The sequence below is a fragment of the Panthera tigris genome, chromosome A3 (assembly GCF_018350195.1).
Source record: "Panthera tigris isolate Pti1 chromosome A3, P.tigris_Pti1_mat1.1, whole genome shotgun sequence".
Classification (NCBI taxonomy): Eukaryota; Metazoa; Chordata; class Mammalia; order Carnivora; family Felidae; genus Panthera; species Panthera tigris.
The window spans coordinates 89,269,070-89,294,431 of NC_056662.1; the positions used below are offsets into that span (position 1 = coordinate 89,269,070).

Sequence of the window (25,362 nt, forward strand, 5' to 3'; positions counted from 1 at the left end):
CCAGACAGACAAAACCTAAAAGAGTTCATGACCACTAACCCAGCCCTGCAGGAGATCCTGAGAGGGACTCTTTGAGTGGAAAGCAGCAAAGACTGCAAAGGACCAGACTCATCACCACAAGTACAAAACCTACAGATAACACAATGACACTAAATTCATATCTTTCAATAATTACTCTGAATGTAAATGGACTAAATACCCCAACCAAAAGATGTAGGGTATCAGAATGGATTAAAAAAAAAAAAAAAACAAGATCCATCTCTATGCTGCCTACAAGAGACTCATTTTAGACTTGAGGACACCTGGGAATTGAAAGTGAGGGGGTGGAGAACCATCTATCATGCTAATAGATGTCAAAACCAGAGTAGCCATACTTATATCAGACAAACTAGATTTTGAACCAAAGACTGTAACAAGAGATGATGAAGGGCATTACATCATAATTAAGGGGTCTATCAAGAAGAGCTAACAATTATAAATGCTTATGTCCCCAGTGTGGGAGCATCCAAATATATAAATCAGTTAATCACAAACATAAATATATAGATAATACTGTGACTGCAGGGACTTTAATATTCCACTTACAGCAATGGACAGATCATCTAGGCAAAAAATCAATAAGGAAACAGTGGCTCTGAATGACCCATTGGGCCTGATGGATTTATCAGATATATTCAGAACTTTTCATCCAAAAGCAGCAGAATACACATTCTTCTCTATTGCACATGGAACATTCTCCAAAACAGATCACATGCTGAGTCACAAAACAGCCCTCAACAAATATAAAAGGGTTGAGATCATACCATGCATATTTTCAGATCACAATGCTATGAAACTTGAAATCAACCACAAGAAAAAATTTGGAAAGCCCCGAAATACATGGAGATTAAAGAACATCTTACTGAAGAATGAACTGGGTAACCAGGAAATTAAAGAAGAAATTTAAAAATATATGGAAATAAATGAAAATGAAAACACGACAGTCCAAATCCTTTTGGGGTGCAGCAAAGGCAGTCCTAATAGGAAAATACATTGCAGTTCAGGCCTACCTCAAGAAGCAAGAAAGGTCCCAAATACACAACCTAACTTCACACCTAAAGGAACTAGAAAGGCAGCAACAAAGCCCGAAGCCGGCAGAAGAAGAGAAATAATAAGGATTAGAGCAGAAATAAACAATACAGAATCCAAAACGGTAGTAGAACAGATCAATGAGTCTAAGAGCTGTTTTTTTGAAAGAATAGACAAAATTGATAAACCCCTAGCCAGACTTCTCAAAAAGAAAAGAGAGAGGACCCAAATAGATAAAATCATAAACGAAAGAGGAGAGATCACAGCAACACCAGAGAAATACAAATAATTATTAGAGACACTATGAAAAATTATATGCCAACAAACTGGGCAATTTGGAGGAAATGGACAAGTTCCTAGACAGTCACACATTACCAAAGTGGGAAGAAATAGAAAATTTGACTAGACCCATACTCAGTGAAGAAATTGAATTGGTTATCAAAAATCTCCCAACAAATAAGAGTCTTGGACCAGATGGCTTCCCAGGGGAATTCCAACAGACATTTAAAGCAGAGTTAATACCTATTCTTCTCAAGCTATTCCAAAAATTAGAAATGGAAGGGAAGCTTCTGGACTCATTCTATGAAGCCAGCATTACCTTGATTCCCAAACCAAAGACCCCACTAAAAAGGTGAATTACAGGCCAATATCCCTGGTGAACGTGGATGTAAAAATTCTCAAAAGATACTAGCAAATCAAATTCAACAGTATATTAAAATTACTCACCATCAAGTGGGATTCATTCCTGGGCTGCAAGGCTGGGTTCAGTATTCACAAATCAATCAATGTGATACATCACATTAATAGAAGAAAGGATAAGAACCATATGATCTTGTCAATAGATGCATAAAAGGCATTTGACAAAATACAGCATCCTTTCTTAATAAAAACCCTCAAGAAAGTTGCATATAAGGAACATATATGAAAGGCCCACAGCCAATATCCTCAGTGGGAAAAAACTGATAGTTTTCCCTGTGAGATCAACAACACAACAGGATGTCCACTTTCAACCACTGTTGTTCAACGCAGTGTTGGAAGTCCTAGCCAATTAGACAACAAACAAAAGGCATCCAAATTGGCGAAGAAGAAGTGAAACTTTCACTCTTTGCCGGTTACATGATATTCTACATGAAAACCTGAAAGACTCCACCAAAAAACTGCTAAAGCTGATACATAAATTCAGCAAAGTCACAGGTTATAAAATCAATGTACAGAAATTGGTTGCATTTCTGTACGCCAATAATGAAGCAACAGAAAGAGGTATCAAAGAATCGATCCCATTTGCAATTGCACCAAGAACCATAAGATACCTAGGAATAAACCTAACTAAAGAGGTAAGAGATCTGTATACTGAAAAGTATACAAAGGTTATGAAAGAAATTGAAGAAGCCACAAAGAAATGGAAAAACATTCCATGCTTGTGGATTAGAAGAACAAATATTGTTGAGTTGTCTATACTATCCAAAGCAATCTACGTGTTCAGTGCAATCCCAATCAAAATAGTACCAGCATTCTTCACAGAGCTAGAACAAACAATTCTAAACTTTGTATGGAACCAGAAAAGACCCTGCATAGCCAAAGTAATGTTGAAAAAGCAAAGCAAAACTGGAGGCATCACAGCCCCAGACTTTAGCCTATATTACAAAGTTGTAATCAAGACAGTATGCTTTGGGCACAAAAACAGACACATAGACCAATGCAATAGAATAGAAAACCCAGAAATGGACCTATAAGTGTATGGCCAACTAATCTTCAACAAAGCAGGAAAGAGTATCCGGTGGAAAGAAAGACAGTCTCTTTAGCAAATGATGTTGGGAGAACTGGACAGTAACATGCAGAAGAATGAAACTGGACCATATTATTACAGGATATATAAAAATAAACTCAAAATGGACGAAAGTCTTAAATGTGAGACAGGAAACCATCAAGATCCTACAGAAGAAAACAGGCAGCAACCTCTTTGGTCGCAGCAACTTCTTACTTGACATGTCTCCGAAGGCAAGGGAAAGAAAAACAAAAATGAACTATTGGGACTCTGTCAAGATAAAAAGCTTCTGCACAGGGAAGGAAACAGTCAGCAAAACTAAAAGGCAACCTGTGGAATGGGAGAAGATACTTGCAAATGACATTGGCTAAAGGTTTAGTATCAGAAATCTATAAAGAACTTACAAACATGACACCTGAAAAACTATCCAGTAATGAAAAGGGCAGAACACATGAACAGACACGTTTCCAAAGATATCAGATAGCAAACAGACACATGAAAAGATGCTCAACATCACTCATCATCAGGGAAATAGAAATCAAAACCACACTGAGATACCACCTCACACCAGTCAGAGTGGCTAAAATTAACAACTCAGGAAACCACAGATGTTGGCAAGGATGTAGGGAAAGGGAAGCACTTTTGCACTGTTAGTGGGAATGGAAACTGGTGCTGCCACTCTGGAAGACAGTTTGGAGGTTCTTCAAAAAATTACGAATAGAATTATCCTATGACCCAGCAGAGTATGCAGGAGTGCTGATTCAAAAGGGCATGCACACCAATGTTTACAGCAGCGCTATCAGCAATATTCAAATTATGGAAAGAGCCCAAATGTCCATCAACTAATGAATGGATTAAGATGATCTGGCGTGTACGCACACACACACACACACACACACACACACACACACACACACACACGTACAATGGAATACTACTCAGTGATGAAAAAGAATGAAATCTTACCATTTGCAACAACATGGATGGAAGTGGGGGGTATCATGTTAAACAAAATAAGTCAGTCAGAAAGATACACGATTTCACTCCTGTAGAATTTGAGAAACTTAACAGATGATCATAGAGGAAGGGAAGGAAAAATAAGATACAAGCAGAGAGGGAGGCAAACCATAAAAGACTCTTAAATACAGAGAACAAACTGAGGGTTGATGGGGGTGGAGAAAATGGGTGATGGCCATTGAGGAGGGTACTTATTGGGATGAGCACTGGGTGTTCTATGTAAGTGATAAATCACGGGAATCTACTCTTGAAGTCCTGACAATAAAAAAATAAAAAGAATTCAGGTCTTAATTACACCTCCTTGGTTAAGGTTAATCCTAGGAATTTTATTAATTTTTGTACAATTATAAATAGGATTGTTTTCTTAATATCTCTTTCTGCTACTTCATTATTAGCATGTAGAAATGGAACAGATTTCTGTATATTAATTCTGTGTCCTGTGACTTTACACAATTCATTTTTCAGTTCTAGTAGTTGTTTTGTGGAGTCTTTAGGATATTATGTCATCTGCAAATAGTGGAGGTTTTACTTTTTCCTTATCAGTTAGAAGCCTTTTATTTCCTTTTCTTGTATGATTTACTGTGGCTAGGACTTATGTACTAGGTTGCACTGGTGAGAGTGGATATCCTTATCTTGTTCCTGAACTTAGGGGAGAAGCTCTGTTTCTCATACTCTGTTACTCATACACCATTGAGTATGATGGTATAGCTGTGGCTTTTTTTTTTTTTTTTTTGAGGTATGTTCTCTCAACCTGCCTTTTTAAGAGTTTTTATCACGAATGGATGTTGTACTTTATCAATTTTTTGTGTGTGAATTTATTGAGATGCTCATACTGGTTTTATTCTTTCTCTTGTTAATATGGTGGTACTAAACAATGAACGGGTCAACCAAGAAGTCAAAGAAGAAATAAAAAAAATACATGGAGACAAATGAAAGTGAAAACACAGTGGACCAAAACCTTTGGGATATAGCAAAAACAGTTCTCAGAGGGAAGATTATAGCAATATAGGCATACTTCCAGAAGCAAGAAAAATCTCAAATAACCTAACCTTACACCTAAAGATCTAGAAAAAGAACAAAGTCCAGAGCCAGAGGAAGGAAGGAAGTAACAATTAGAGTAGGAGTAAATGTGGGGTGCCTGGGTGGCTCAGTCGGTTAAGCATCCGACTTTGGCTCAGGTCATGATCTCACGGTTCATGAGTTCAAGCCTCGCATCAGGTTGTGTGCTGACAGCTCAGAGCACGGAGTACAGAGCCTGGAGCACAGAGCCTGGAGCCTGCTTCTTATTCTGCATCTGCTCTTCTTTCTGCCCCTCCCCCACTGGTGCTCTGTCTCTCCTGCTCTCTCTCAAAGATAAATGAACATTAAAAAAAATAAACAAAAAAAAAAGGGGTAAAAAAACAGAAGTGATCAGTGAAACCAGGAGCTGTCAAAAAATTAACAAAATTGGGGGGCGCCTGGGTGGCGCAGTCGGTTAAGCGTCCGACTTCAGCCAGGTCACGATCTCGCGGTCTGTGAGTTCGAGCCCTGCGTCAGGCTCTGGGCTGATGGCTCGGAGCCTGGAGCCTGTTTCCGATTCTGTGTCTCCCTCTCTCTCTGCCCCTCCCCCGTTCATGCTCTGTCTCTCTCTGTCCCAAAAATAAATAACAAACGTTGAAAAAAAAAATTAAAAAAAAAAATTAACAAAATTGATAAACCTTTAGTGAGACTTATCAAGAAAAGAAGAGAGAGAGGACTCAAATAAATAAAATTAGAAATGAAGGAGGGAAAATAACAACCAACACCGCAGAAATACAAAGGATTACAAGAATATTATTAAAAACTATATGCCAACAAATGGGACAACGTGGAAGAAATGGATAAATTCCTTAGAAACATATCCCCTTTCAAAACTGAATCAGGAAAAAGAAGAAAATTTGAACAGACCAATTAGTAGTAATGAAATTGAATCGGTAATAAACTCTCAACAAACAAAAGCCCAGGACCAGATGGCTTCACAGATAGAATTCTACCAAACATTTAAACATTTAAAGAAGAGTTAATAATCTATTCTCAAATTGTTCCAAAAAAATAGAAGTGGAAGGCAACTTCCAGATTCATTCTACGATGCCAGCATTACTTTGATACCAAATCATTTAAAGACATTATGAAAAAAGAATACTGTAGGCCAGTATCTCTGATTAACATAGATGCAAAAATCTTCAACAAAATATTAGCAACCTGAATCTAACAATACATTAAAAAGTCACCATGATCAAGTGGGATTTATTCCTGGGATATGAGGCTGGCTCCATATTTGCAAATCAATCAATGTGATTCATCACATTAACATGCAAAAGGATAAAAACCATTTGATCATCTCAGTAGATGTAAAAGAATCATAATTTTAATTTGCATTTTCTTAATGTTAATGGTGTTGGACCTGTTATTGTGCCCCTGTTTTCCCATCTCTTTTCTATTCATTGAAAAGTTTGGTTTTTGCCTATTTTTCTAATTGAGTTGTCTGTTTTGTTTTTGTTTTTGGTAAGCTGTTGAGAGTTGAGATGTCTTTATACATTTTAGATACAAGTCTTTCATTGGTTATGAGATTTGCAAAATTTTCTTCCAGCCTAAAGATGGGAGAGAGAGGGGCATGTCATCGCTGGAATGGGAAAGTACAGTCTCCCTGTGTGGTCTCCACAGGGACTGATACCACAGGAAGTGGTAACTCATTACCAGATATTAGGGTAAAAATAATTCCTGGGCTCCTGCTTGGTCATCTCTGTACCTTGGCTTGGATGTTGGGGTGACTTGTAATTGCTTAGCAAGAGTAGAGGTTTAGGCTCCTCACTTGGCTTTTGCTGGTGTCACAGAGGCAGTCTTTTTTCTGTGGTGATTGGCTGGAATAGAGCAGTTATGGCCTAAAAGTTTTCTGTCTTGCTAGACTTCACCTTTACTGTTCCCCCCCCCCATGTTTATTCACTTTTTGAGAGACAGAGACAGAGTGTGAGCAGAACAGGAGTAGAGAGAGAGGGAGACACAGAATCCGAAGCAGTCTCCAGGTTCAAAGCTGTCAGCACAGAGTCCGACGCAGGGCCTGAACTCAAACCGGGAGATCATGACCTGAGCCGAAGTCAGATGCTTAACCGACTGAGCCACCCAGGCCCCCCCCTTTACTGTTTTTTTTTTTAGCTAATGAGAGTGGGTTTTTATTAGAGCCTTTTTCTATGCCCTTTGCTCCTATGTTGCTGGCTTCTTCAGCTCCCAAATCTGGAATATATGATGTAAAAAGTAAATCCAGGGATTGCATTACCATGTCATTCCTTAGGTCCCAAGATCCCTGTCTTCTCTACATCTTTCAGATTATTCTTTTTTTTTTTTTAATGTTTGTTTATTTTTGAGAGAGAGAGTGTGTGGAACAGAGCACAAGCAGGAGAGAGGCAGAGAGAGAGGGAGACACAGAATCCGAAGTAGGCTCCAAGCTCTGAGCTGTCAGCACAGAGCCTGATGCCGGGCTCAAACCCATGAACCACGAGATCATGGGCCAAAGTCAGACGCTTAATCAACTAAGCCACCCAGGCACCCCTGTATCTTTCAGGTTATTCTTAAGTTTGTTTTATATATAATGTCTAGGACTTTTAGTTATGCTTATCAAATGGAATAGGGAAAAGTACAACTACTCCATTACATCAGAAGTGGCAGCAGAGGTGCCTGGGTGCTCAGTCAGTTGTGTCCTACTCTTCCATTTCAGCTCATGTCATGATCTCATGGTTCATGAGATTGAGTCCCACGTCGGGCTCTCTGCTGACAGCATGGAGCTTGCTTGTGATTTTTCTCTCTGCCCCTCCCTGGTCTCTTTCCCTTTCTCTCAAAATAAACATAAAAAAAATGGCAGCATAATTTAAGGTATTTTAATTTGAAATCAAATGTGGCTGTTATCATCAAATAGGATTCTAAGTAATGATTTTATAGGTAAAGCACAGAAATCTCAAATTTTATATTTATGGTAGCTTTAGATTCTGATCGTGTAGACTAGGAAGAAGTACTAGTTCTTTTCCGTTTCTTAGGAATATTCCTTTCCTTATTCTTTTTGGTAAAAAGCATCTGTAGTGAAGAGACCCAAATATACAATGGTCAAATAAGATAGAATTGTATTTTTCCTTTATATGATAGTCTAGGGCAGGAAAGGGAGCTCTGCTCTTTGAAGTTATCCAAAGACCCAGACTGGCTTGGCAGCTGAGCCATTTTTACACATGGCTTCTGATTGTTTTAGATACTATCATTTTTAGGTGGCAAGAGTAAATGGTGATGGTAGTGATGGTGGTAGTAAGGGAATGTGGAGGTCAAGAATTTGCTTTTCTTTTTTATTTTATTTTTTAATTTTATTTTTAAGAGAGAGAGAGAGAGCAAGCAGGGGAGGGGCAGAAAGAGAGGGAGACACAGAATCCAAAGCAGTCTCCAAAGCTGTCAGCACAGAGCCCAATGCTAGGCTCAAATTCACGGACCACAAGCTCATGCCCTGAGCCGAGGTCAGATGCTTAACTGACTGAGCTACCCAGGAGCCCCAAGAATTTGGTTTTCTAAAGACAGGAAGCAGAAGTTATACTTAACTACTTTTGCTCATATCCTATTGGCCTAAACCTAGTCATATGGTCTCACCTAGCTACAAAGGAAAGTGGAAAGGTCTCTAGTTTTGTGGCCATGTGACCAGCACATGGTTAGGGTAAGGGACTTCTGTTACTAAAAGAAAAATGGTGAGAATACTGGGGGACAATTGAGGGTTTTATATTTGTTACTTTAGTGAAACATTTTTTAGAAGAAATTAACTGTGTCGTCCTAATTATCATGAGCTATTTTATTCTATAGTTAACTGTCTTTTTTTGTTGTATTCTTGTTTTATTGTAAAGATCAACAGGACCTTTGTGGTCTGTCTTAGCCTGGATATATAACTTATTTTTATATAACACTAACTATTTGGACTATTTCAAGTAAGAATTTGTTTTTATCTTCCAGGGTTTGCCGAGTCCACAGGGAATAAGATGCAACCCAGAAGCTGTATGTGGTCACATCATTATTGAGAGCCATGAAAAAGGATGTTTCAGGACTCTAACTGCCAAACAACCACAATTGGATAGCCACCCTTATGTTTTCAGACCTGCTGACCCCTCAGACGTTATCAGAGGACAACGGAGTCCATCATCATGGAAAACCAGACACATCAACCTTTCCAAATCATTAGACCAGAGTAACCCTCATTTCAAAGTTTGGAATTCCTTGCAGTTACGAAGTCCTTCCCCCTTTCAGAACTTTACAGCTGATGACTTCAGAATTAGCCAGGGTCTTCGAATGCCATTCCATGAAAAGATAGACCCTTGGCTATCAGAATTAGTAGAACCTGTGCCACCCGAAGAAATGGATTGTCATTCTTCATCACATATGCTTCCCCCAGAACCCATGAAAAAGTTTACTACTTCCATCACTTTTGCATCTCACCGACACTCTAAATGCTTTTCAGATTCCTCTGTTCTTAAGGTTGGTGTTACTGAAGGTAGCCAGTGTACTGGAGCATCTGTGGGGGTATTTAATTCTCATTTCACTGAAGAGCAAAATCCTCCCAGAGATCTAGAACAGAAAACCTCTTCCCCTTCATCATTTAAAATTGTTAGTCATTCGCCAGATACCGCTGTGACTATTTTAGCAGAAAGTAGTAGGCAAAGTCAAAAATTATCTATTGAACATTCTCAGCAAGAAGAAAAACTCTTAGAAAGATCAGATTTTAAAGGCAGTGATTCTGAGCCCAGTACCAGTGCAAAGTATAGCAGTGTCAAAGAAGTTCATTTTTCTGATAACCATACCCTCATTAGCGTGAGCAGACCAAGTTCCACACTAGGAGTAAAAGAGAAGACTGTAGCTATAACTCCAGATCTTTCTTCGCACGTTTTACTTGAACGACAAGAGCTCTTTGAACAAAGCAAAGCCCCACACACAGATCACCATGTGAGAAAATACCATTCTCCCCCTCCTCAACATCAGGATTATGTAGCTCCAAACCTTCCTTGTCGCATTTTTCTTGAAAAACGAGAACTCTTTGAACAAAGCAAAGCCCCACATTTAGATCATCAGATGAGAGAAAACCAATCTCCCTTTCCTCAAGGTCAGGATTATATAGCTTCAGACCTTCCTTCTTCCATTTTTCTTGAACAACGTCAGCTCTTTGAACAAAGCAAAGCCCCAGATGTAGATCACATGGGAAAATACCATTCCCCCTTTCCTCAAGGTCAGGATTATGTAGTAGAAAAGAATAATCAACATAAATTTAAGTCATACATTTCTAATATGATAAATGTTGAAGCCAAGTTCGATTCTGTGGTCTCCCAACCAGTCCCAAATCAGTGTACATTAGTAACATCTGCATCTACTCCACCCTCAAATAGAAAAGCACTTTCTTGTGTTCGTATAACTCTTTATCCCAAGACTCCTTCCAAGGTGGATAGTGGAACCTTAGATAAAAGATTGCATTCATTGGATCCTGCTTCTAAAACAAGGATGAATAGTGAGTTTAACTCTGACCTACAGACTATATCTTCAAGATCATTGGAACCAACCTCCAAATTATTGGCCAGTAAACCTGTAGCACAGAATCAAGAATCTTCAGGTTTTCTAGGACTTAAATCTTCACCGGACTTCCAAGTTGTACAGTCTCCTCTTCCAGATAGTAATACTATTTCTCAGGACTTGAAAACCATACCTTTTCAGAATAGCCAGACAGTAACCTCAAGGCAAACACAAGTGAACATTTCAGATTTGGAAGGATATTCCAGCCCAGAAGGGATTCCAGTATCTGCAGATCGGTGAGTCTCATTGTGATGACAAGCAAGCTGATGGGATTTGTGATAAAGGGTTTTAAATACTTAAGCAAACGCAAGTTCTTGGGGGAAAGGCAGTATGATTTCTCTTAGGGGAGGTTGTATCTGATTAATCTAGGTATTCCAAGGCATAAATGCCTAAGTAAGAGAAAACACTTGAAAGTAATGTATTTATAATTTCAGAGGGCTTTTGACGAGACTTGACATCAAGTGTTTCAAAACATTGAATTACTCTGAGAAAAGTCTTTGATCATCCATGGTACAATTTACTAATTATTGTATTGGAAGTGTGCTGAAGACCAGACTTTGGGATATGTGCATGAGCTTACTCACTTGCTTGTGTGTGCTCTCTCTCTCCCTTCTTTTAGTTTTCATTTCATGGTTCTCCTCAAATATTTAGTATTTACAATTAGAAAGTAACTTTCCAGTAGAGAATCCTGGCAGACATCATTTTAGCCAGTTATCAAGGCTAACATCACTGGTAATGCGTATCAATATAATGTGCTCTCTATTGTGATGTTCCACCTTATAGTCTATTATAGGAAAGGAAACTGAGTTCAGGGCTAAATGCCTTAGATTTATATTATTTAGCCTAATTTAAGACTATCATTCATTCACTTTTACATTTTGAATAGAATTACCCTTTGTGTTTCATGTTCTACCACATAGTTGAGAAGGCAGCACATCATAGTGAAGAACCCTGGGCTTGGAAAGAAGGAAGGGAAATAATATTTATTCAGCATCCACATGTGGTAGTAATGGCCATGAGGGACTTATATGTTATCTCATTTAATGATTGTAATAACCCTATGAGGTGAGTGGTGGTATCCTTATTTACCCTCTGGGAAACTGAGACACTGATACTGCTACTTTGTACTTTTATTTATGTGAGATAATGCTGTTTATAAGCAAGAGAGTGGGCATTCTAGTGTGGTCTTTTTAATTAAAGCAAGTGCTTGTTCACTGCATGGTAGTGTCTCTCTGATCTTGAGTCCTGCTTTCAAGCTCTTCTTTCAAGGTATTCTCTTGGACAAGTCATTTAATATCTTTGGCACTCCTATGGGGATGATGGTGGAAGGAAAGAATTGGAAAGCTAAAAGGTCCCTTGTAGCTCTAAAAGTTGGTGATTTAGAATTGGATTGGGCCTAAAAAACAGGGTCAGTCTCTGCTTTCAGTATTATAATACTGAATTAGAGTTGAATTCCTGGAATGAGAAGAAAATAGTAGATGATTATAAATATGCACTAAATAATAATGCCATTTGTTCAAAATGTACTAAATGCCATCTGGTATAGTAGATGTAGGTATCATTTTAACCTTAATATAATCATCAGAGGTAGATATTATTACCTCAATTTATATATTTTAAAACCTAATACTTGGGGGGGGGGTGGGGTTCCTGGGTGGCTCAGTCGGTTAAGTGTCTGACATTGGCTCGGGTCATGATCTTGCGGTTTGTGAGTTCAAGCGCCGCGTTGGGCTCTGTGCTGACAGCTCAGAGCCTGGAGCCTGCTTCCGATTCTGTGTCTCCCTCTCTCTCTGCCCCTCCCCTGTTCATGCTGTGTCTCTTAATAATAAATAAACATTAAAAAAATTAAAAAAAAACAACCTAATACTTAGAGAAATTAGACGTTTTGCCCAGGATCACATGTCTATTATTAAGTGTTAGAAATGGCATTCTAATCTAGGTTTGTCTGATTCCAAAGTTCATAATAATTCAAACTACATATATACACATACATACTCATCTGTATACATGTGTGTATATAAAATGTGTAAGCATATATGTATTAAGTATTTTTAAAGATTTTTATTTTGAGATTTTAAATTTAAAGAGTTACAAAAGTGGTAGAGTTCTTGTATTAATTATTTTTTGATGTGTAACCTATTACCCTGAAATGTAGCAGCTTAAAATAATAAATATTATCCCAATGTTAGTATGGTTTTCTGTGGGTCAGAAATTTAGGTGAGGCTTAGCTGGGTGCTTTTGGCTTAGGGTCTCTTATGGGGTTGCAAACAAGGTATTGTCTGCATCTCTGGTCCCATTTCAAGACTTGACTGAGACGATGTGCTTCCAGGCTTGTTCACATGACTATTGGCCAGAGACATCACTCCCTTCCTTCCATAAGGCAGCTCAAATATGACAGCTAAACTTCCCTCTGAGTGAGCATGTGAGAGAACAAGAGAGGATGCCCAGGGCAAAAGTCATAGTCTTTGTAACCTAACCTTGTAAGGGGATCTCACCATTTGTGCTATATTCTGTTCAATAGAAGTGAATCAATATTTCCACCTCACCCTCAACGGCTAGAGATACACAAGGGTATGAATTACCAAGAGGCAGAGATCATTGGGAAATATCTTGGAGGTTACCAGTATGTCCTTTACCAAATGTTCCCCTGTGTAAACATCTTACCATAACATCATAACCATAAAACATATACCAAAACTAAGAAATTATCCTTCATATAATATTATAACTAAAATGTAGACTGATTTGGATTTCATCTCATTTTTATGCACATGAACATTTTTTGTTTCAGATCCAACCCAAGATGCCACCTTACATTTTAGTGGTCCTGTCTTCTTTATTTTCAATAATCTGTGTCAGTCCTTGTTTTTTTTATGATCTTGACACTTTAAAGAGAATTGGTTATTTTGGAGAAAGTTTTTTTTTGTTTTTTTTATTTAACTTTATTTTTTGTTTTTTAAAATTTACATCCAAATTAGTATATAGTGAAGCAATGATTTCAGTAGATTCCTTAATGCCCCTTACCCATTTAGCCCATCTCCCCTCCCACAACCCCTCCAGCAACCCTGTTTGTTCTCCATATTTATGAGTCTCTTCTGTTTTGCCCCCTCCCTGTTTTTATATTATTTTTGTTTCCCTTCCCTTATGTTCATCTTTTTTGTCTCTTAAAGTCCTCATATGAGTGAAGTCATATGATTTTTGTCTTTCTCTGACTGACTAATTTCACTTAGTGGAGAAAGTTTTGATTTAGTTTTCTCTGATGTCTCAAGACTAGGTTGAGGTTATGCATTTTCAGTGCATTTCATTGGGGAGCACATTAAGTTGATATGCATTACTGGTGATGTTAACCTTGATCACTTGGCTAAAGTGATGTCTACCAAGGTTCTTCACTGTACAGTTACTGTTTTTCCTTTTTAAATACTAGATATTTGGGTAGAAACTGGTAGACTATGCAAATATCTTGTTTCTGCTTAAAACTTTGATCACTAATTTTAGGCTTCATCACTGGATCTTGCTTGTAGCAATTATCACTCTGGTATTCGGATGGAGTTTTTATACTTCTTTCATTCCTTCTACATGTATTAATTGGAATTTTTCTGCAAGCAAGAGCTGTTGTTCCTCCCTCATTTATTTATTCCTTTAGTTATTCATGTATATCAGTATGGATTCAATATAGGAGCTATAATACTCCTATTAGACAAAATAGGCTTTAAGCCAAAACCAGTAACAGGAGACAGGGAAGGCCATTATATACCAATAAAGGGGTCAGATGATGTAACAAGATGATAAACAGTTGTAAATATGTACACAACCAACATTGGAGCATCTAAGTGTATTAAGCAAATACTAAACATACCTGAAGGGAGAAATAGATAACAATATATTAGTAAGGGACTTCAGTACCCTTCTTTCAACAATGGAGAATAGTACTTAGAAACAAAGGTATAGCACCAGGTTAGCTCATTGTTACTAGGATGTCAGTGCTTCTAGCAGTTAATAAAGCTCAGGATTATATGTATGTATATTAACTCATGCATATACCTACTTCTCTGCTTGTTCTCATCTCTGTTAATGTGTATGTGTTTGTGTATACTTGTATATGTAAATATTTTTTAAACCACAAGTCAGTGTTGATACCTTCAACTAATCTTGAACCACAGGGTTGATTATAAACTTTTACCCTTGTTTTTAACTTCTTTCTTCAGTAGTAATAAACCTGGCTCTCATTATCTACAATATATTTACCCTAGTATATAAATTAGATAGTTTCAGAATTCCCAGGTGAAAAACAAATTCTCCTACTTGAGTACAGTGTTTATATATACCTTTCTTTTGAATTTAACATTATGGTATCCAGTCAAAACACTGCTGACATTTCTTAGGTCGTGTTCTTTTTTTTTTTTTTTTCTTTTCTATATACTATGTGTCAGTACATAATTCATTTATAATACAGTTAGTTTCATTTGTCACATCCTGCATTCCGTCTTTGCCCTTGGTTGATTTTGGTTAATTTTTAATAATTTACATAGTGCAAAACTTTTTGTGGTGTACAATTCTATCATTTGTGATAAATCTACCATCACAGTTTCATACAAAGCATTTCTATCCAAAAATTTCTGCATGTCATCTCCTTAGAGACAATTCCTCCTGTGACCCCTGGTAATTCCTGCTTTGTCCTTTTCTTAGCCTTTCTAGAGTGTCCTATAAATGAAATAATAAGATATGTTACAGCCTCTGGGTTTAGTTTCTTTTACTTTGAGAAGCACATTTAAGATTCATCCATCTGTTTTTATGAAGCAGATGTTTTACTTTTTATTGCTTTATTAAAAACAGTAATATTTTATTATTTATATGACAATTCTTTTGTACAGATTACCACAGTTTGTTAATCCATGCATTCATTCTTTGAAGGCTATTTGTGTTGTTTCAGCTTTGGGGTGTGATTACAGTTAGAGCTGCTATAAACATTTGTGTGTCAGTGTTTGTTTCTGTAGGGTAAATATTCAGGAGTAGGATTGGTGAGTCATGTGGTGTATGTGTGTGGTTAACCTTGCAAGAACTGTTTATCTTTGCATTTTCACTAGCAATAATACATGTTCCAGTTACTCTGTGTCTTTGTCAGCATTTTGTATTGTCCATATACTTAGCCATTTTTATAGTTGTACAGTGATATTTCAATATAGTTTTCATTTGTATTTCCCTAATGGCTTTTCTTCACTTCATGTGATTTTTTTTTTTACCATCCTTATTGGTGAAAATGATTTTATAATAGGGTTTTATTTTCTTACTGTTGAATTTTGCGAGTTCTGAGTATGTTTTGGATATACAACCTTTGCTGGATATGTTGCTGGCAAATACCTTCTTGTAGTATGTGACTTATCTTTTCATCTACTTAATGTATTGAGTCTGTCACAGAACAAAGGTTTTTAATTTCAATGAAGTCCAGTTTACTGATTTTTTTTTTTTATGGCTTATGCAATTGGGGTGACAGTCCTTTTCTTTCAGTACTTTAAAAATATTTTGCTTCTTTCTAAATTCCATGGTTTCTGATGAGAACTCTACAGTTTTGGAATCATTATTCCCCTGTACATTTGAAGCAATGTGTTATTTTATTTTTCCCTGGTTGCTTTCCTTTTTTTGTTTTGCTTTGAGTCAGTTGGTCATGATGTTTGTAGGCATGGATTTCTTTGGACCATCCTGTTTGGAGTTTGCTGTGCTAATGGTTTTTATCTTTCATCATATTTAGGCAGTTTTAGCCCTTATTTATTCAAGTATTTTTTCTGTACCACATTCTTTCTCTTCTCTTTCTACATCTCTGATGACACAAATGTTTTTGGTATTATCTTACAAGTCCTTGAAGCTCTGTTGATTTTTTTTTTCCAATCTTTTTTTCCCCTCTCTCTTGTTCAGATTGAATAATTTCTATTGTTCTGTCTTGGAGTTCACTAAGTCTTTCCTCTGACATTTCCATTCTGCCATTGAGCTCATCCAGTGAGTATTTTATTTCACTTGTATCATTTTTTAGTTTTAAAATATCTGCCATTTCGGGGTGCCTGGGTGGCTCAGTCAGTTAAGCATCCAGTTCTTGATTTCGGCTCAGGTCATGATCTCAAAGTTTGTGAGGTCGAGCCCCACGTTGGGCAGAGCCTGCTTGGGATTCTCTATCTCCCTCTCTTTGCCCCTTCTCAACTCATTCTCTCTTAAAAATAAACATTAAAAATTTTTTCTGCTATTTCTTTTTATTTCCTGAGACCTTGTCTTATCGTTACTTTTGAGGGTATCCACTCTTACATGTTGCAGGATTTTATAATAGCTTCCTTAAAGTTTTTGTCAGATAATTCTAACACTTCTTTCATCCCAGCATTGGTGTCTGTTGATTTTCTTTTCCCACATGAGTTTAGATTTTTCTGGATCTTCATATGCTGAGTAATTTTGGATTGTATTTCATGATATTGTGAGATAACTAGTCTCATTTAAATCCTATAGAAATTTTCGATATTTTTGTTTTAGTAGGCAATCAACCCATTTGCATTCAGGTTACAAATTATAACCAGCCTTCTGTGGGTTATAGTTCCGTGTGAGTTCAATTTTCAGAGCTTTTGCACTGCTATCCACATTTGACCTGCATGTGTGTGTACCCAGTGGCCAGTTCGAGACTTGGGTAGTAGGCTATCCCATACTTCTGTTCTCAAGGTTTAGGTATGCTCTTTAGGTTCAGATCCACACACGCATGGCTCAGGGATAGGCCCAGGAGATTATAAACGTATGTTAAGGAGTTGATTTTCTTTCTACAGTTACCCCTTGAGCTCTCCTTTCTTGAGTCCCAGGACAGAAAGCAGGAACTTAATTTACCCCCTCTCTTCTGTATACTTCCTGTGACTACTTTGTGTCCGTTTCAGGTGGCTCAGTACAGAGGGGAAAGATCAACAGAGGTTTGTCCCACACTCTTGAAACCAAACTTCCTATATTGGAAGAGAAAATTTTTCCTCTCTCAGAATTTTAAGCTCTTCCTGGCCCCTGTTACTGCTGTACTACTGCCACCATGAGATTACTTGAGTGCTTGAGCTTACTAGAAGACACAGTAAAAAGATTTTCACACTATTTCAATTCCTGCTCCTCGGTCCTGACTAGAGGGCTTCTGGAGGTTTTTGTCTGTGCTAGGGCCCACCTCCAGGTTTCAAGCTATTTTAAGTTCAGACCCCAGTGGATGACAAAGGAAAGAATGGTAAACTTATCACCATTAAAATTTTTTTTAATGTTTATTTATTTTTGAGAAAGCAAGCAAGAGTGAATGAGGGAGGGGCAGAGAAAGAAAGAGGGAAATAGAGGATCTGAAGCCGGCTCTGTGCTGACAGCAGACAGGCCGATGTGGAGCTCAAACTCAAGAACTGTTAGGTCATGACCTGAGCTGAAGTCAGACACTTAGCTGACTGAACCACCCAGGGGCCCCAAACTTACACCATTTTGATAGTGCTTCGAATGTTGATCATCTTCACCAATTTGCCTACTTCTGTTATTTTTCAGTCTTCTGATAGGTGCTCTGTGTAGACTCTCTAGGTTTTATGTATACAGTTGAGAGAGACTGGGTCTGTTATGGTTACCCAGCGCCGGAACCAAATGTACCATTTCTTCATTTCCATCAAAGTATATGCAAGTTCGAATTACTCCACATCTTTACCAACACTTGATATTTCCAGTTGTTTTTATTACGAGCCATTCTAAATGTGGATGTGAAAGAGTATGTTATTGTGGCTTTAATTTGTGTTTCACTGATGACCTATGATGCTAACCATCTTTTCTGTGTTTCCTTGATATTTGGATGTCTTTATGAAGTGTCCGTGGTCCCATTCGTTTATTTGATTGTCTCATTATTATGAAAGTTTTTTTCGTATATTTCAGATACAAATTATCTGTGTATTGCACGTACTTTTTTCACAGACTGTGGTTTGATTTTTGTTTTCTTTTTTTTTTTTTTTTCAATATATGAAGTTTATTGTTAAATTGATTCCCATACTGAGTTTTGTTTTCGTACTGGTACTTTTGAAGAAGAGAAAGTGTTAATTTTTACAAAAATTGTTAGTTTTTCATTTAAGGTTAGTACTTTTCATGTCTTCTCTAAGAAAATATTGCCTAACCCAATGTGTTGAAAATTTTCTCCTATATTTTCATCTAGAAATATAGTTTTAACTTTATGTTTTAAGTCTGTAATATATGCAATTTGAGGATCATTTTCTTAGATATTACAGCACCATTTCTGAAATCTTGATTATTTCCTTAGTGAATTTAGTTGGCATCTTTGTCAGAAATCAGTTGGTCTCCTATGTGTGGGTTTATTTTTGAGTTCTTACTCTATTCCTTTAATTTATCTGTTTTTATACCAATACCATGATGTCTTGATTTATAGTAAGTCTTAAAATCAAGTTGTCCTGCAACTTTTTAAAAAAATTTTTCAACATTATTGTTATCTTAAGTCCTTTGCATTTCAATATAAATTTTAGAATAAGCTTCCTGATTTCTCTAAAAATGCTTCTTGGGATTTTGTTTGGTATTGCATTGAATCTGTAGATCATTTTGTGAATGATTGATATCTTAATAATAACGAGTCTTCCCATGCATGAACATTTTTTTCTGCTTATTAATGTCTCTCAGTAACATGTAATTTTCAGTGTGTAGGCCTTGCACATCTTTTGTTAAATTTATTCCTAAATATTTTATGTTTTTTTGATGCTATTATATATGGTATTTGAAAATTTTTATTTTCTAATTATTTTTTGCTTGTATAATAGAAATACTGTTGTTAAGCCAGCTTACAAATGTCAACAAATTAATTTTAATTTTAATTTTAATTTTAATTTTAATTTTAATTTTAATTTCTTACTTATGGGCCAGAGCTTCCTATGGGATAATTTAGGGCAATAGGTACTATGACCATAGAGTATTTAGATAAACTAATAGTTCCATTGTTATTTTTTCTTTTTTTTTTTTTTTCAATATATGAAATTTATTGCCAAATTGGTTTCCATACAACACCCAGTGCTCATCCCAAAAGGTGCCCTCCTCAATACCCATCACCCACCCTCCCCTCCCTCCCACCCCCCATCAACCCTCAGTTTGTTCTCAGTTTTTAAGAGTCTTTTATGCTTTGGCTCTCTCCCAATAGTTCCATTGTTTAAATTGAGGCATATCTGTTGTCCTCTGTTTTATGTTCAGTAACTCCCCTAAGATTTAGGGACTGTCTTGTTTAAATTTAATGAGTAACCCCAGGTATAATGTTTATTCTTCTTAGAAAATCACATTGTCAGGGAGCATACAGAGCTCCTTTCTTTCCAGTCTTCGTGGCTTTGTTTCTTTTTCTTACCTAATACACTGGCTAGGACATTCAGTATAATATCAAGTAGAAGTAGTAAGAGCAGACATCTTGTGGATTTAGTTTTTCATCAAGTGTGATATTACCTGTAAAGTTTTAATAGATGATCTTTATCAGATTAAGGATATCCTCTTTTGTTGTTAGTTTGCTATGAGTTTTTATTATGAGTGGGAATTGAATTTTGTCAAGTGCTTTTAATGCTTTATTGAGGTGATCATATGTGTATTCTCCTGTTTTCATCGACGTGAATTACATTGATTAGATTTTGAATGTTAAATTTTATCTTATATTATTGGGATAAATATAAACTTTTTTATATTTATTACTGAATTCAATTTGCTAACATTGGTCTTTAATTTTTTTTTTAGTTTATTTGAGAGAGAGAGAGAGAGGACATGAGTGGGGAGGGAAAGAGAGGGAGAGAGAGAATCCCAAGCAGGCTCCACACTGACAGCATGGAACCAGATGTGGGGTTTGACCTCACGAACCATGACATCATGGCTGGAGCAGAAATCAAGAGTCAAGAGGCTTAATCAACTGAGCCACCCAGCCACCCCTAGGGGTCTATAATCTTTTTGATTACAGAGCTATGGTGGCTTCCAAAAAAGAAAAATTGGGAAATATTCACTCTTTCATCATTTTCTGAAAGAGTATGTGTCAGTTGGTGTTGTTTGAATTAAATCTACCATATTGCATTTTGTTTTCTATTTGTGTCATCTGGTTTTTGTCCCTTCTTTCCTGCCATCCTTTGTATTAATCATGCATCTTTTATTACTCTGTCTTATTTTCCTTATTGGCTTTTTTATATACATATTTATTTTTTTGATAAATGGGTTGGATCCCGCTCCAAATTTGGTTTAGATATGTAGGGTTTTTACATTTTTCACACCAAGAGGATTTGAGAGGAAGTTTATTATTCACATAGGGACTCCTGGGGAGAGCTGGGTGGGCACAAACAGGTCCAGGCCATCTTGGGCAGAATGAGTGGATGGGCTTATAGTGGCTAGGAAGTAGAACTGGGAAAAGGGTTCTGTGTATGGGAGGTTTACATTTTCTGTTGGTGCCAAAGAAGGAGGTACTCACATTCAGGCTTTCTTACCAGCCTGTTCAGATGTAGGGCCATAAGTGATACTTAAAAAGAAGTCAGTAGTGAAACATCAAAAATGGAGTCAGACTTCATTACAGTACATGTTATAGAGATTACCATATTCACCCTTAATTTATATATTATCCTTAATTGCTACCTAACATTTTATTTTTACATCTATGTAAAATATCTATGGAGATATTTGCCTATAATTTTCTTTTCTTGTAATATCTTTTGGTATGAGCATTGGGCTGACCTCATAAATATATTGGGATACTTTGAAAGAGTTTGTCTAAGATTGGTATTCTTTCTTTCTTAGGTATTGGGCAGAATTCACCAGTGAATCCATCATGGCCTGGAGTTTTTATTATAGATTCAATTTATTTAATAGATATGACTATGTAAATTTGCTTTAGTTTTAAAATTTTTTAAAGTAATTTTTTCTATTTTAACTTGTCAAAATTTGTTGACATGAGTTATTTTCATAGTATCTTACCCTTTCAGTTTCTCAATCTGTAGTGATATTAACTTTTTTATTTCTGATATTGGTAATTTTCGTTTCCTCTTTTTTTACTTAATTGCTCTCTCTGGGGGTTAAACGATTTGGGTTTTGTTGATCCTCTAGTGTATGTTTTCTTTTTAAGGGTTTTGCTACTATGTTTATTTTTTTCCTTCTGTTTTGGATTTTAACCTAATGGTCTTTTTCTACCTTCTGAGAATATACAGGTTTTTTTCATATTCATTAATGTTTAGCCTTTTCCTTATACAGACAGATTTTTATGTAGTTTCTCATCCTCATCTTTGTTCTAAGTATTTTCTCATTTTTTTCTTTCTAAAGTTTTATTTACATTCTAGTTAGTTAACATACAGTGCAATATTAGTTTCAGGAATAGAATTCAGGATGTGAGGGTGATCTGGCTGCGACATCTGTCACCGCATTGATTGCCGGGGTTGATTCGGCTGATCTGGCTGGCTAGGCGGGTGGCCCCTTCCTCCCTCACCACTCCATGTGTGTCCCTCCCGAAGCTGCCGCTTGGTGGAAGAGGACGACCTTCCCTGATAGAGGAGGACCATTCTTCGGTCAAGGGTATACGAGTAGCTGCACTCCCCTGCTAGAACCTCCAAACAAGCTCTCAGGAATAGAATTCAGTGATTCATCGCTTATGTACAAAACCCAGTGCTTATAACAAGTGCCCTCCTTAATACCATCACCCATCTAATCCATCCCCCACTCGCCTCCCTCTAAATATTTTCTCATTTCTGTTATAGTTTGTTGTTGTTGTTCTATGGGTTATATAGACATGTGTTTTTTTTAATAAATGTTCATTTATTTTGAGAGACATATATACATATATATAGAGAGAGATAGCAAGAGCGAGCACGTGTGTGCTAGCAAGCAGGGGAGGGGCAGGAAGGGGGAGAGAGAGAATCCCAAGCAGGCTCCATGCTGTCAGCACAGAGCCTGACGTGAGCCTTGATCCCATGAACCATAAGATCACAACCTGAGCCAAAAGCAAGAGTTGGACGCTTAACCGACTGAGCCACCCAGGCACCCTGAGATGTGTTTCTTAATTTCCAGTTATATGGGAACTTTCTAATTATTGCTTGTTTCTAGTTAGTTCCATTGTGGTCACTGAGATTGTATTCTGAATGATTTCAGTATATTTAAACTTATTATAATTGCTTCATGTTATGGTATATTTTTATTTTTAAAATAAATATTTTATTTTTAAAATAAATATTTTATTTTTAAAATAAATATTTTATTTTTATTTTTATTTTATTATGGTATATTTTGATCAACTGTCATGTTGAAATCTTTATTTTTACTGAATTGTTATCTGCTTTAGCATCTGACAGTATTACGTTAATATCTCCTTTTTTTTATCCTTAACCATTTGGGAGTAAGTTTTTGACATGCTGCCCATCACTATATCATTTCCTATATGAAAGAACATTTTCCTACATAACCCCAATAAAGCCATAAAAATCAGGAAATTAACATCAGTGCTGTATTTTATTATTATTATTATTTTTTAATGTTTATTTATTTTTGAGACAGAGAGAAACAGAGCGTGAGCAGGGGAAGGGCAGAGAGAGAGGGAGACAGAATCCAAAGTAGGCTCCAGGATCTGAGCTGTCAGTACTGAGTCCTGTGCGGGGCTCAAACTCATGAACTGCGAGATCATGACCTGAGCTGAAGTCAGACACTTAACTGACTGAGCCACCCAGGCACCCCAACATCAGTGCTGTATTACAGATACTATTCAGGCTTTCTGGTTGTTCCCATAAGGATTTTTATAACAAGAGGAGGCAGTTCAAAATCACATGTTTCATTTAGTTGTCATGGCTCTAATTCTTTTCTAGAACATTGCTTTAGTCTTTCCTTCACTTTCTTGACCTTTGGGAGATTACAGATCATTTATTTTGTAGAATGTTTTTCGATTTGGATTTCTTTGATATTTCCTCATGATTAGGTTTGGGTTATGTATTTTTGGCAAGAATATGACAGTTGTGACATTCAGTTCTCATGATATTTTATCAGATGTTGCATAATTTTCATTTGTCGCACTGACAACTATACATTAATTACTTAATAAGGTTTTGGCTGCTAGTTTCCTTCACTGGAAAGTTACTCTTTTCCCCTTTGTAATTAAGTCTCTTGTGGAAAGTACTATGAAATTATGTAACTATCTCATTCCTTTGTAAACTTTGAGTTTGTTTATTATATCCATATAGAAGCATGCTTTCTTATTTCATTCAGTGGGTCTTTTTTACTTTTTACTTTAAAAATATATAGACTCACAAGAGATTACAAAAATAGTTTAGAGAGTCCCAGGTACCCATCACTCAATGTAATATCTTACATAACTTTAGTACATTATCAAAACCAGGAAATTGACATTAATACAGTACAAATAGCTAGACTATAGACCTTCATCTGATTTTATCAGTTTTTGCATGCACTTGTTTTTAAATGTATATATGTATAATTCTGTGAAATTTAATCACATGGATTCATATAACCACTACCCTAATCAAGATACAGAGTTCTGTCATCACAAAGGAATTCTCTCTTACTTGTCCCTTTACAGTCACACTATTGTGCCCTGCCCCTTGCCTTCTTTAACCCCTGCAAACCAGTGATCTGTTTTTCTACTGTATGCTTTTGTCATTTGGAGAAGGTTCTATAAATGGAGTCATATAGCATATAACCTTTTGAGATTAGCTCTCTTTACTTAGCCCACTGACCTAGAGATCCATCTGGGTTATTGTATGTATCAATATTTCTTTTTATTGCTAAGTAGTATTCAAATGTATGAATATATCACAGCTTATTCTGTAGAAGGACATTTGATTGTTGCTAGGTTTTTACTACTGCTGATATAGCTGCTGTGAAAATCCATGTACTTATTTTTACATGAACATAAGTTTTATTTCTCTAGGACAGTGACTGTCAACCAGGGGTGATTTTGTCCCACGGAGACATTTGGCAATATCTGAAGACATTTTTGATTGTCACAACTAGGAAAGAATTTTCTATTGGCATCAGGACTGCTGATGATAAGATCCTAGAATACACTGGACAGTCCCCACAAGGAATTACTTGGTTCAAAATGTCTGTTAGCTCCAAGGTTGAGAATCTCTGCTGTAGGATAAATGCCCAGGAGTGTGATTGTTGGGTTGTATAATGAGTATATGTATATTTTGTAAGAAACAGCCTAATTATTTTTCAAAGTGGTTGTACCATTTTACATTTCTACTAGCAAAGTATGAGGGATCCAGTTTCTCTGTATCCTTATCAGCTTTTGGTACTTCCAATATTTTTTATTTTAGCCATCCTAATAAGTATATAGGGGTATTCCCTGTCATTCTGATTTGCATGTCCCTAAAAGGCTAATAATGATGATGAACATTTTTTCATGTGCTTGTTTTCCATCTGTATATTTTCTTTGATGAAGTGTGTTCAAGTTGTTTTGCCAGTTTCTAATTGCACTGTTGTGTTTTTTAACTGATTAATTTAGATTTTATATCTGTTCTGGATACATGTTTTTTGTTGGATATGAGATTTGCAAATATTTTGCATGGTAAAAAATCATATTTTCTTATTACGTTTAACGTTACTATTGTAATTTGTTTTCATTCTGAAAATGTCACTGATCTGATGGCCTGTGGCAGCCCCTTCAGGCAGGCTTCTGTATGCATTTTACATGTCTCTGTTATCTTTTGGACATATCTTTGTTTCTGGCACAAGAAGATATTTCAGGCTCATCTTGTACTTTGCCATCCTCTGGAATTGGCCATTTCTCCAAGGATCCTGGTTTCTTCTAGTGGAAGGTGATATTTAGAAGCCAAGATTTGAGCACTAGGTGTACATATGGCTATTGGACTGCTCCCAGCCCTCGCAGTGGATATGTGCATGCACACACACACACACACACACACACACACACACACTCACAC

General features: G+C 36.6%; 1 protein-coding gene across 1 annotated transcript in view; it reads left to right on the forward strand.

The window, feature by feature from the left end:
* Window positions 1–25,362, forward strand: part of ALMS1 (ALMS1 centrosome and basal body associated protein) — a 223,181-nt gene that overhangs the window by 91,471 nt on the left and 106,348 nt on the right. Inside the window, exon 11 of the mRNA XM_042981739.1 lies at window positions 8,843–10,680. Within this exon, the coding sequence (XP_042837673.1) occupies window positions 8,843–10,680 (1,838 nt within the window). The remainder of the gene's footprint in view (window positions 1–8,842; window positions 10,681–25,362) is intronic.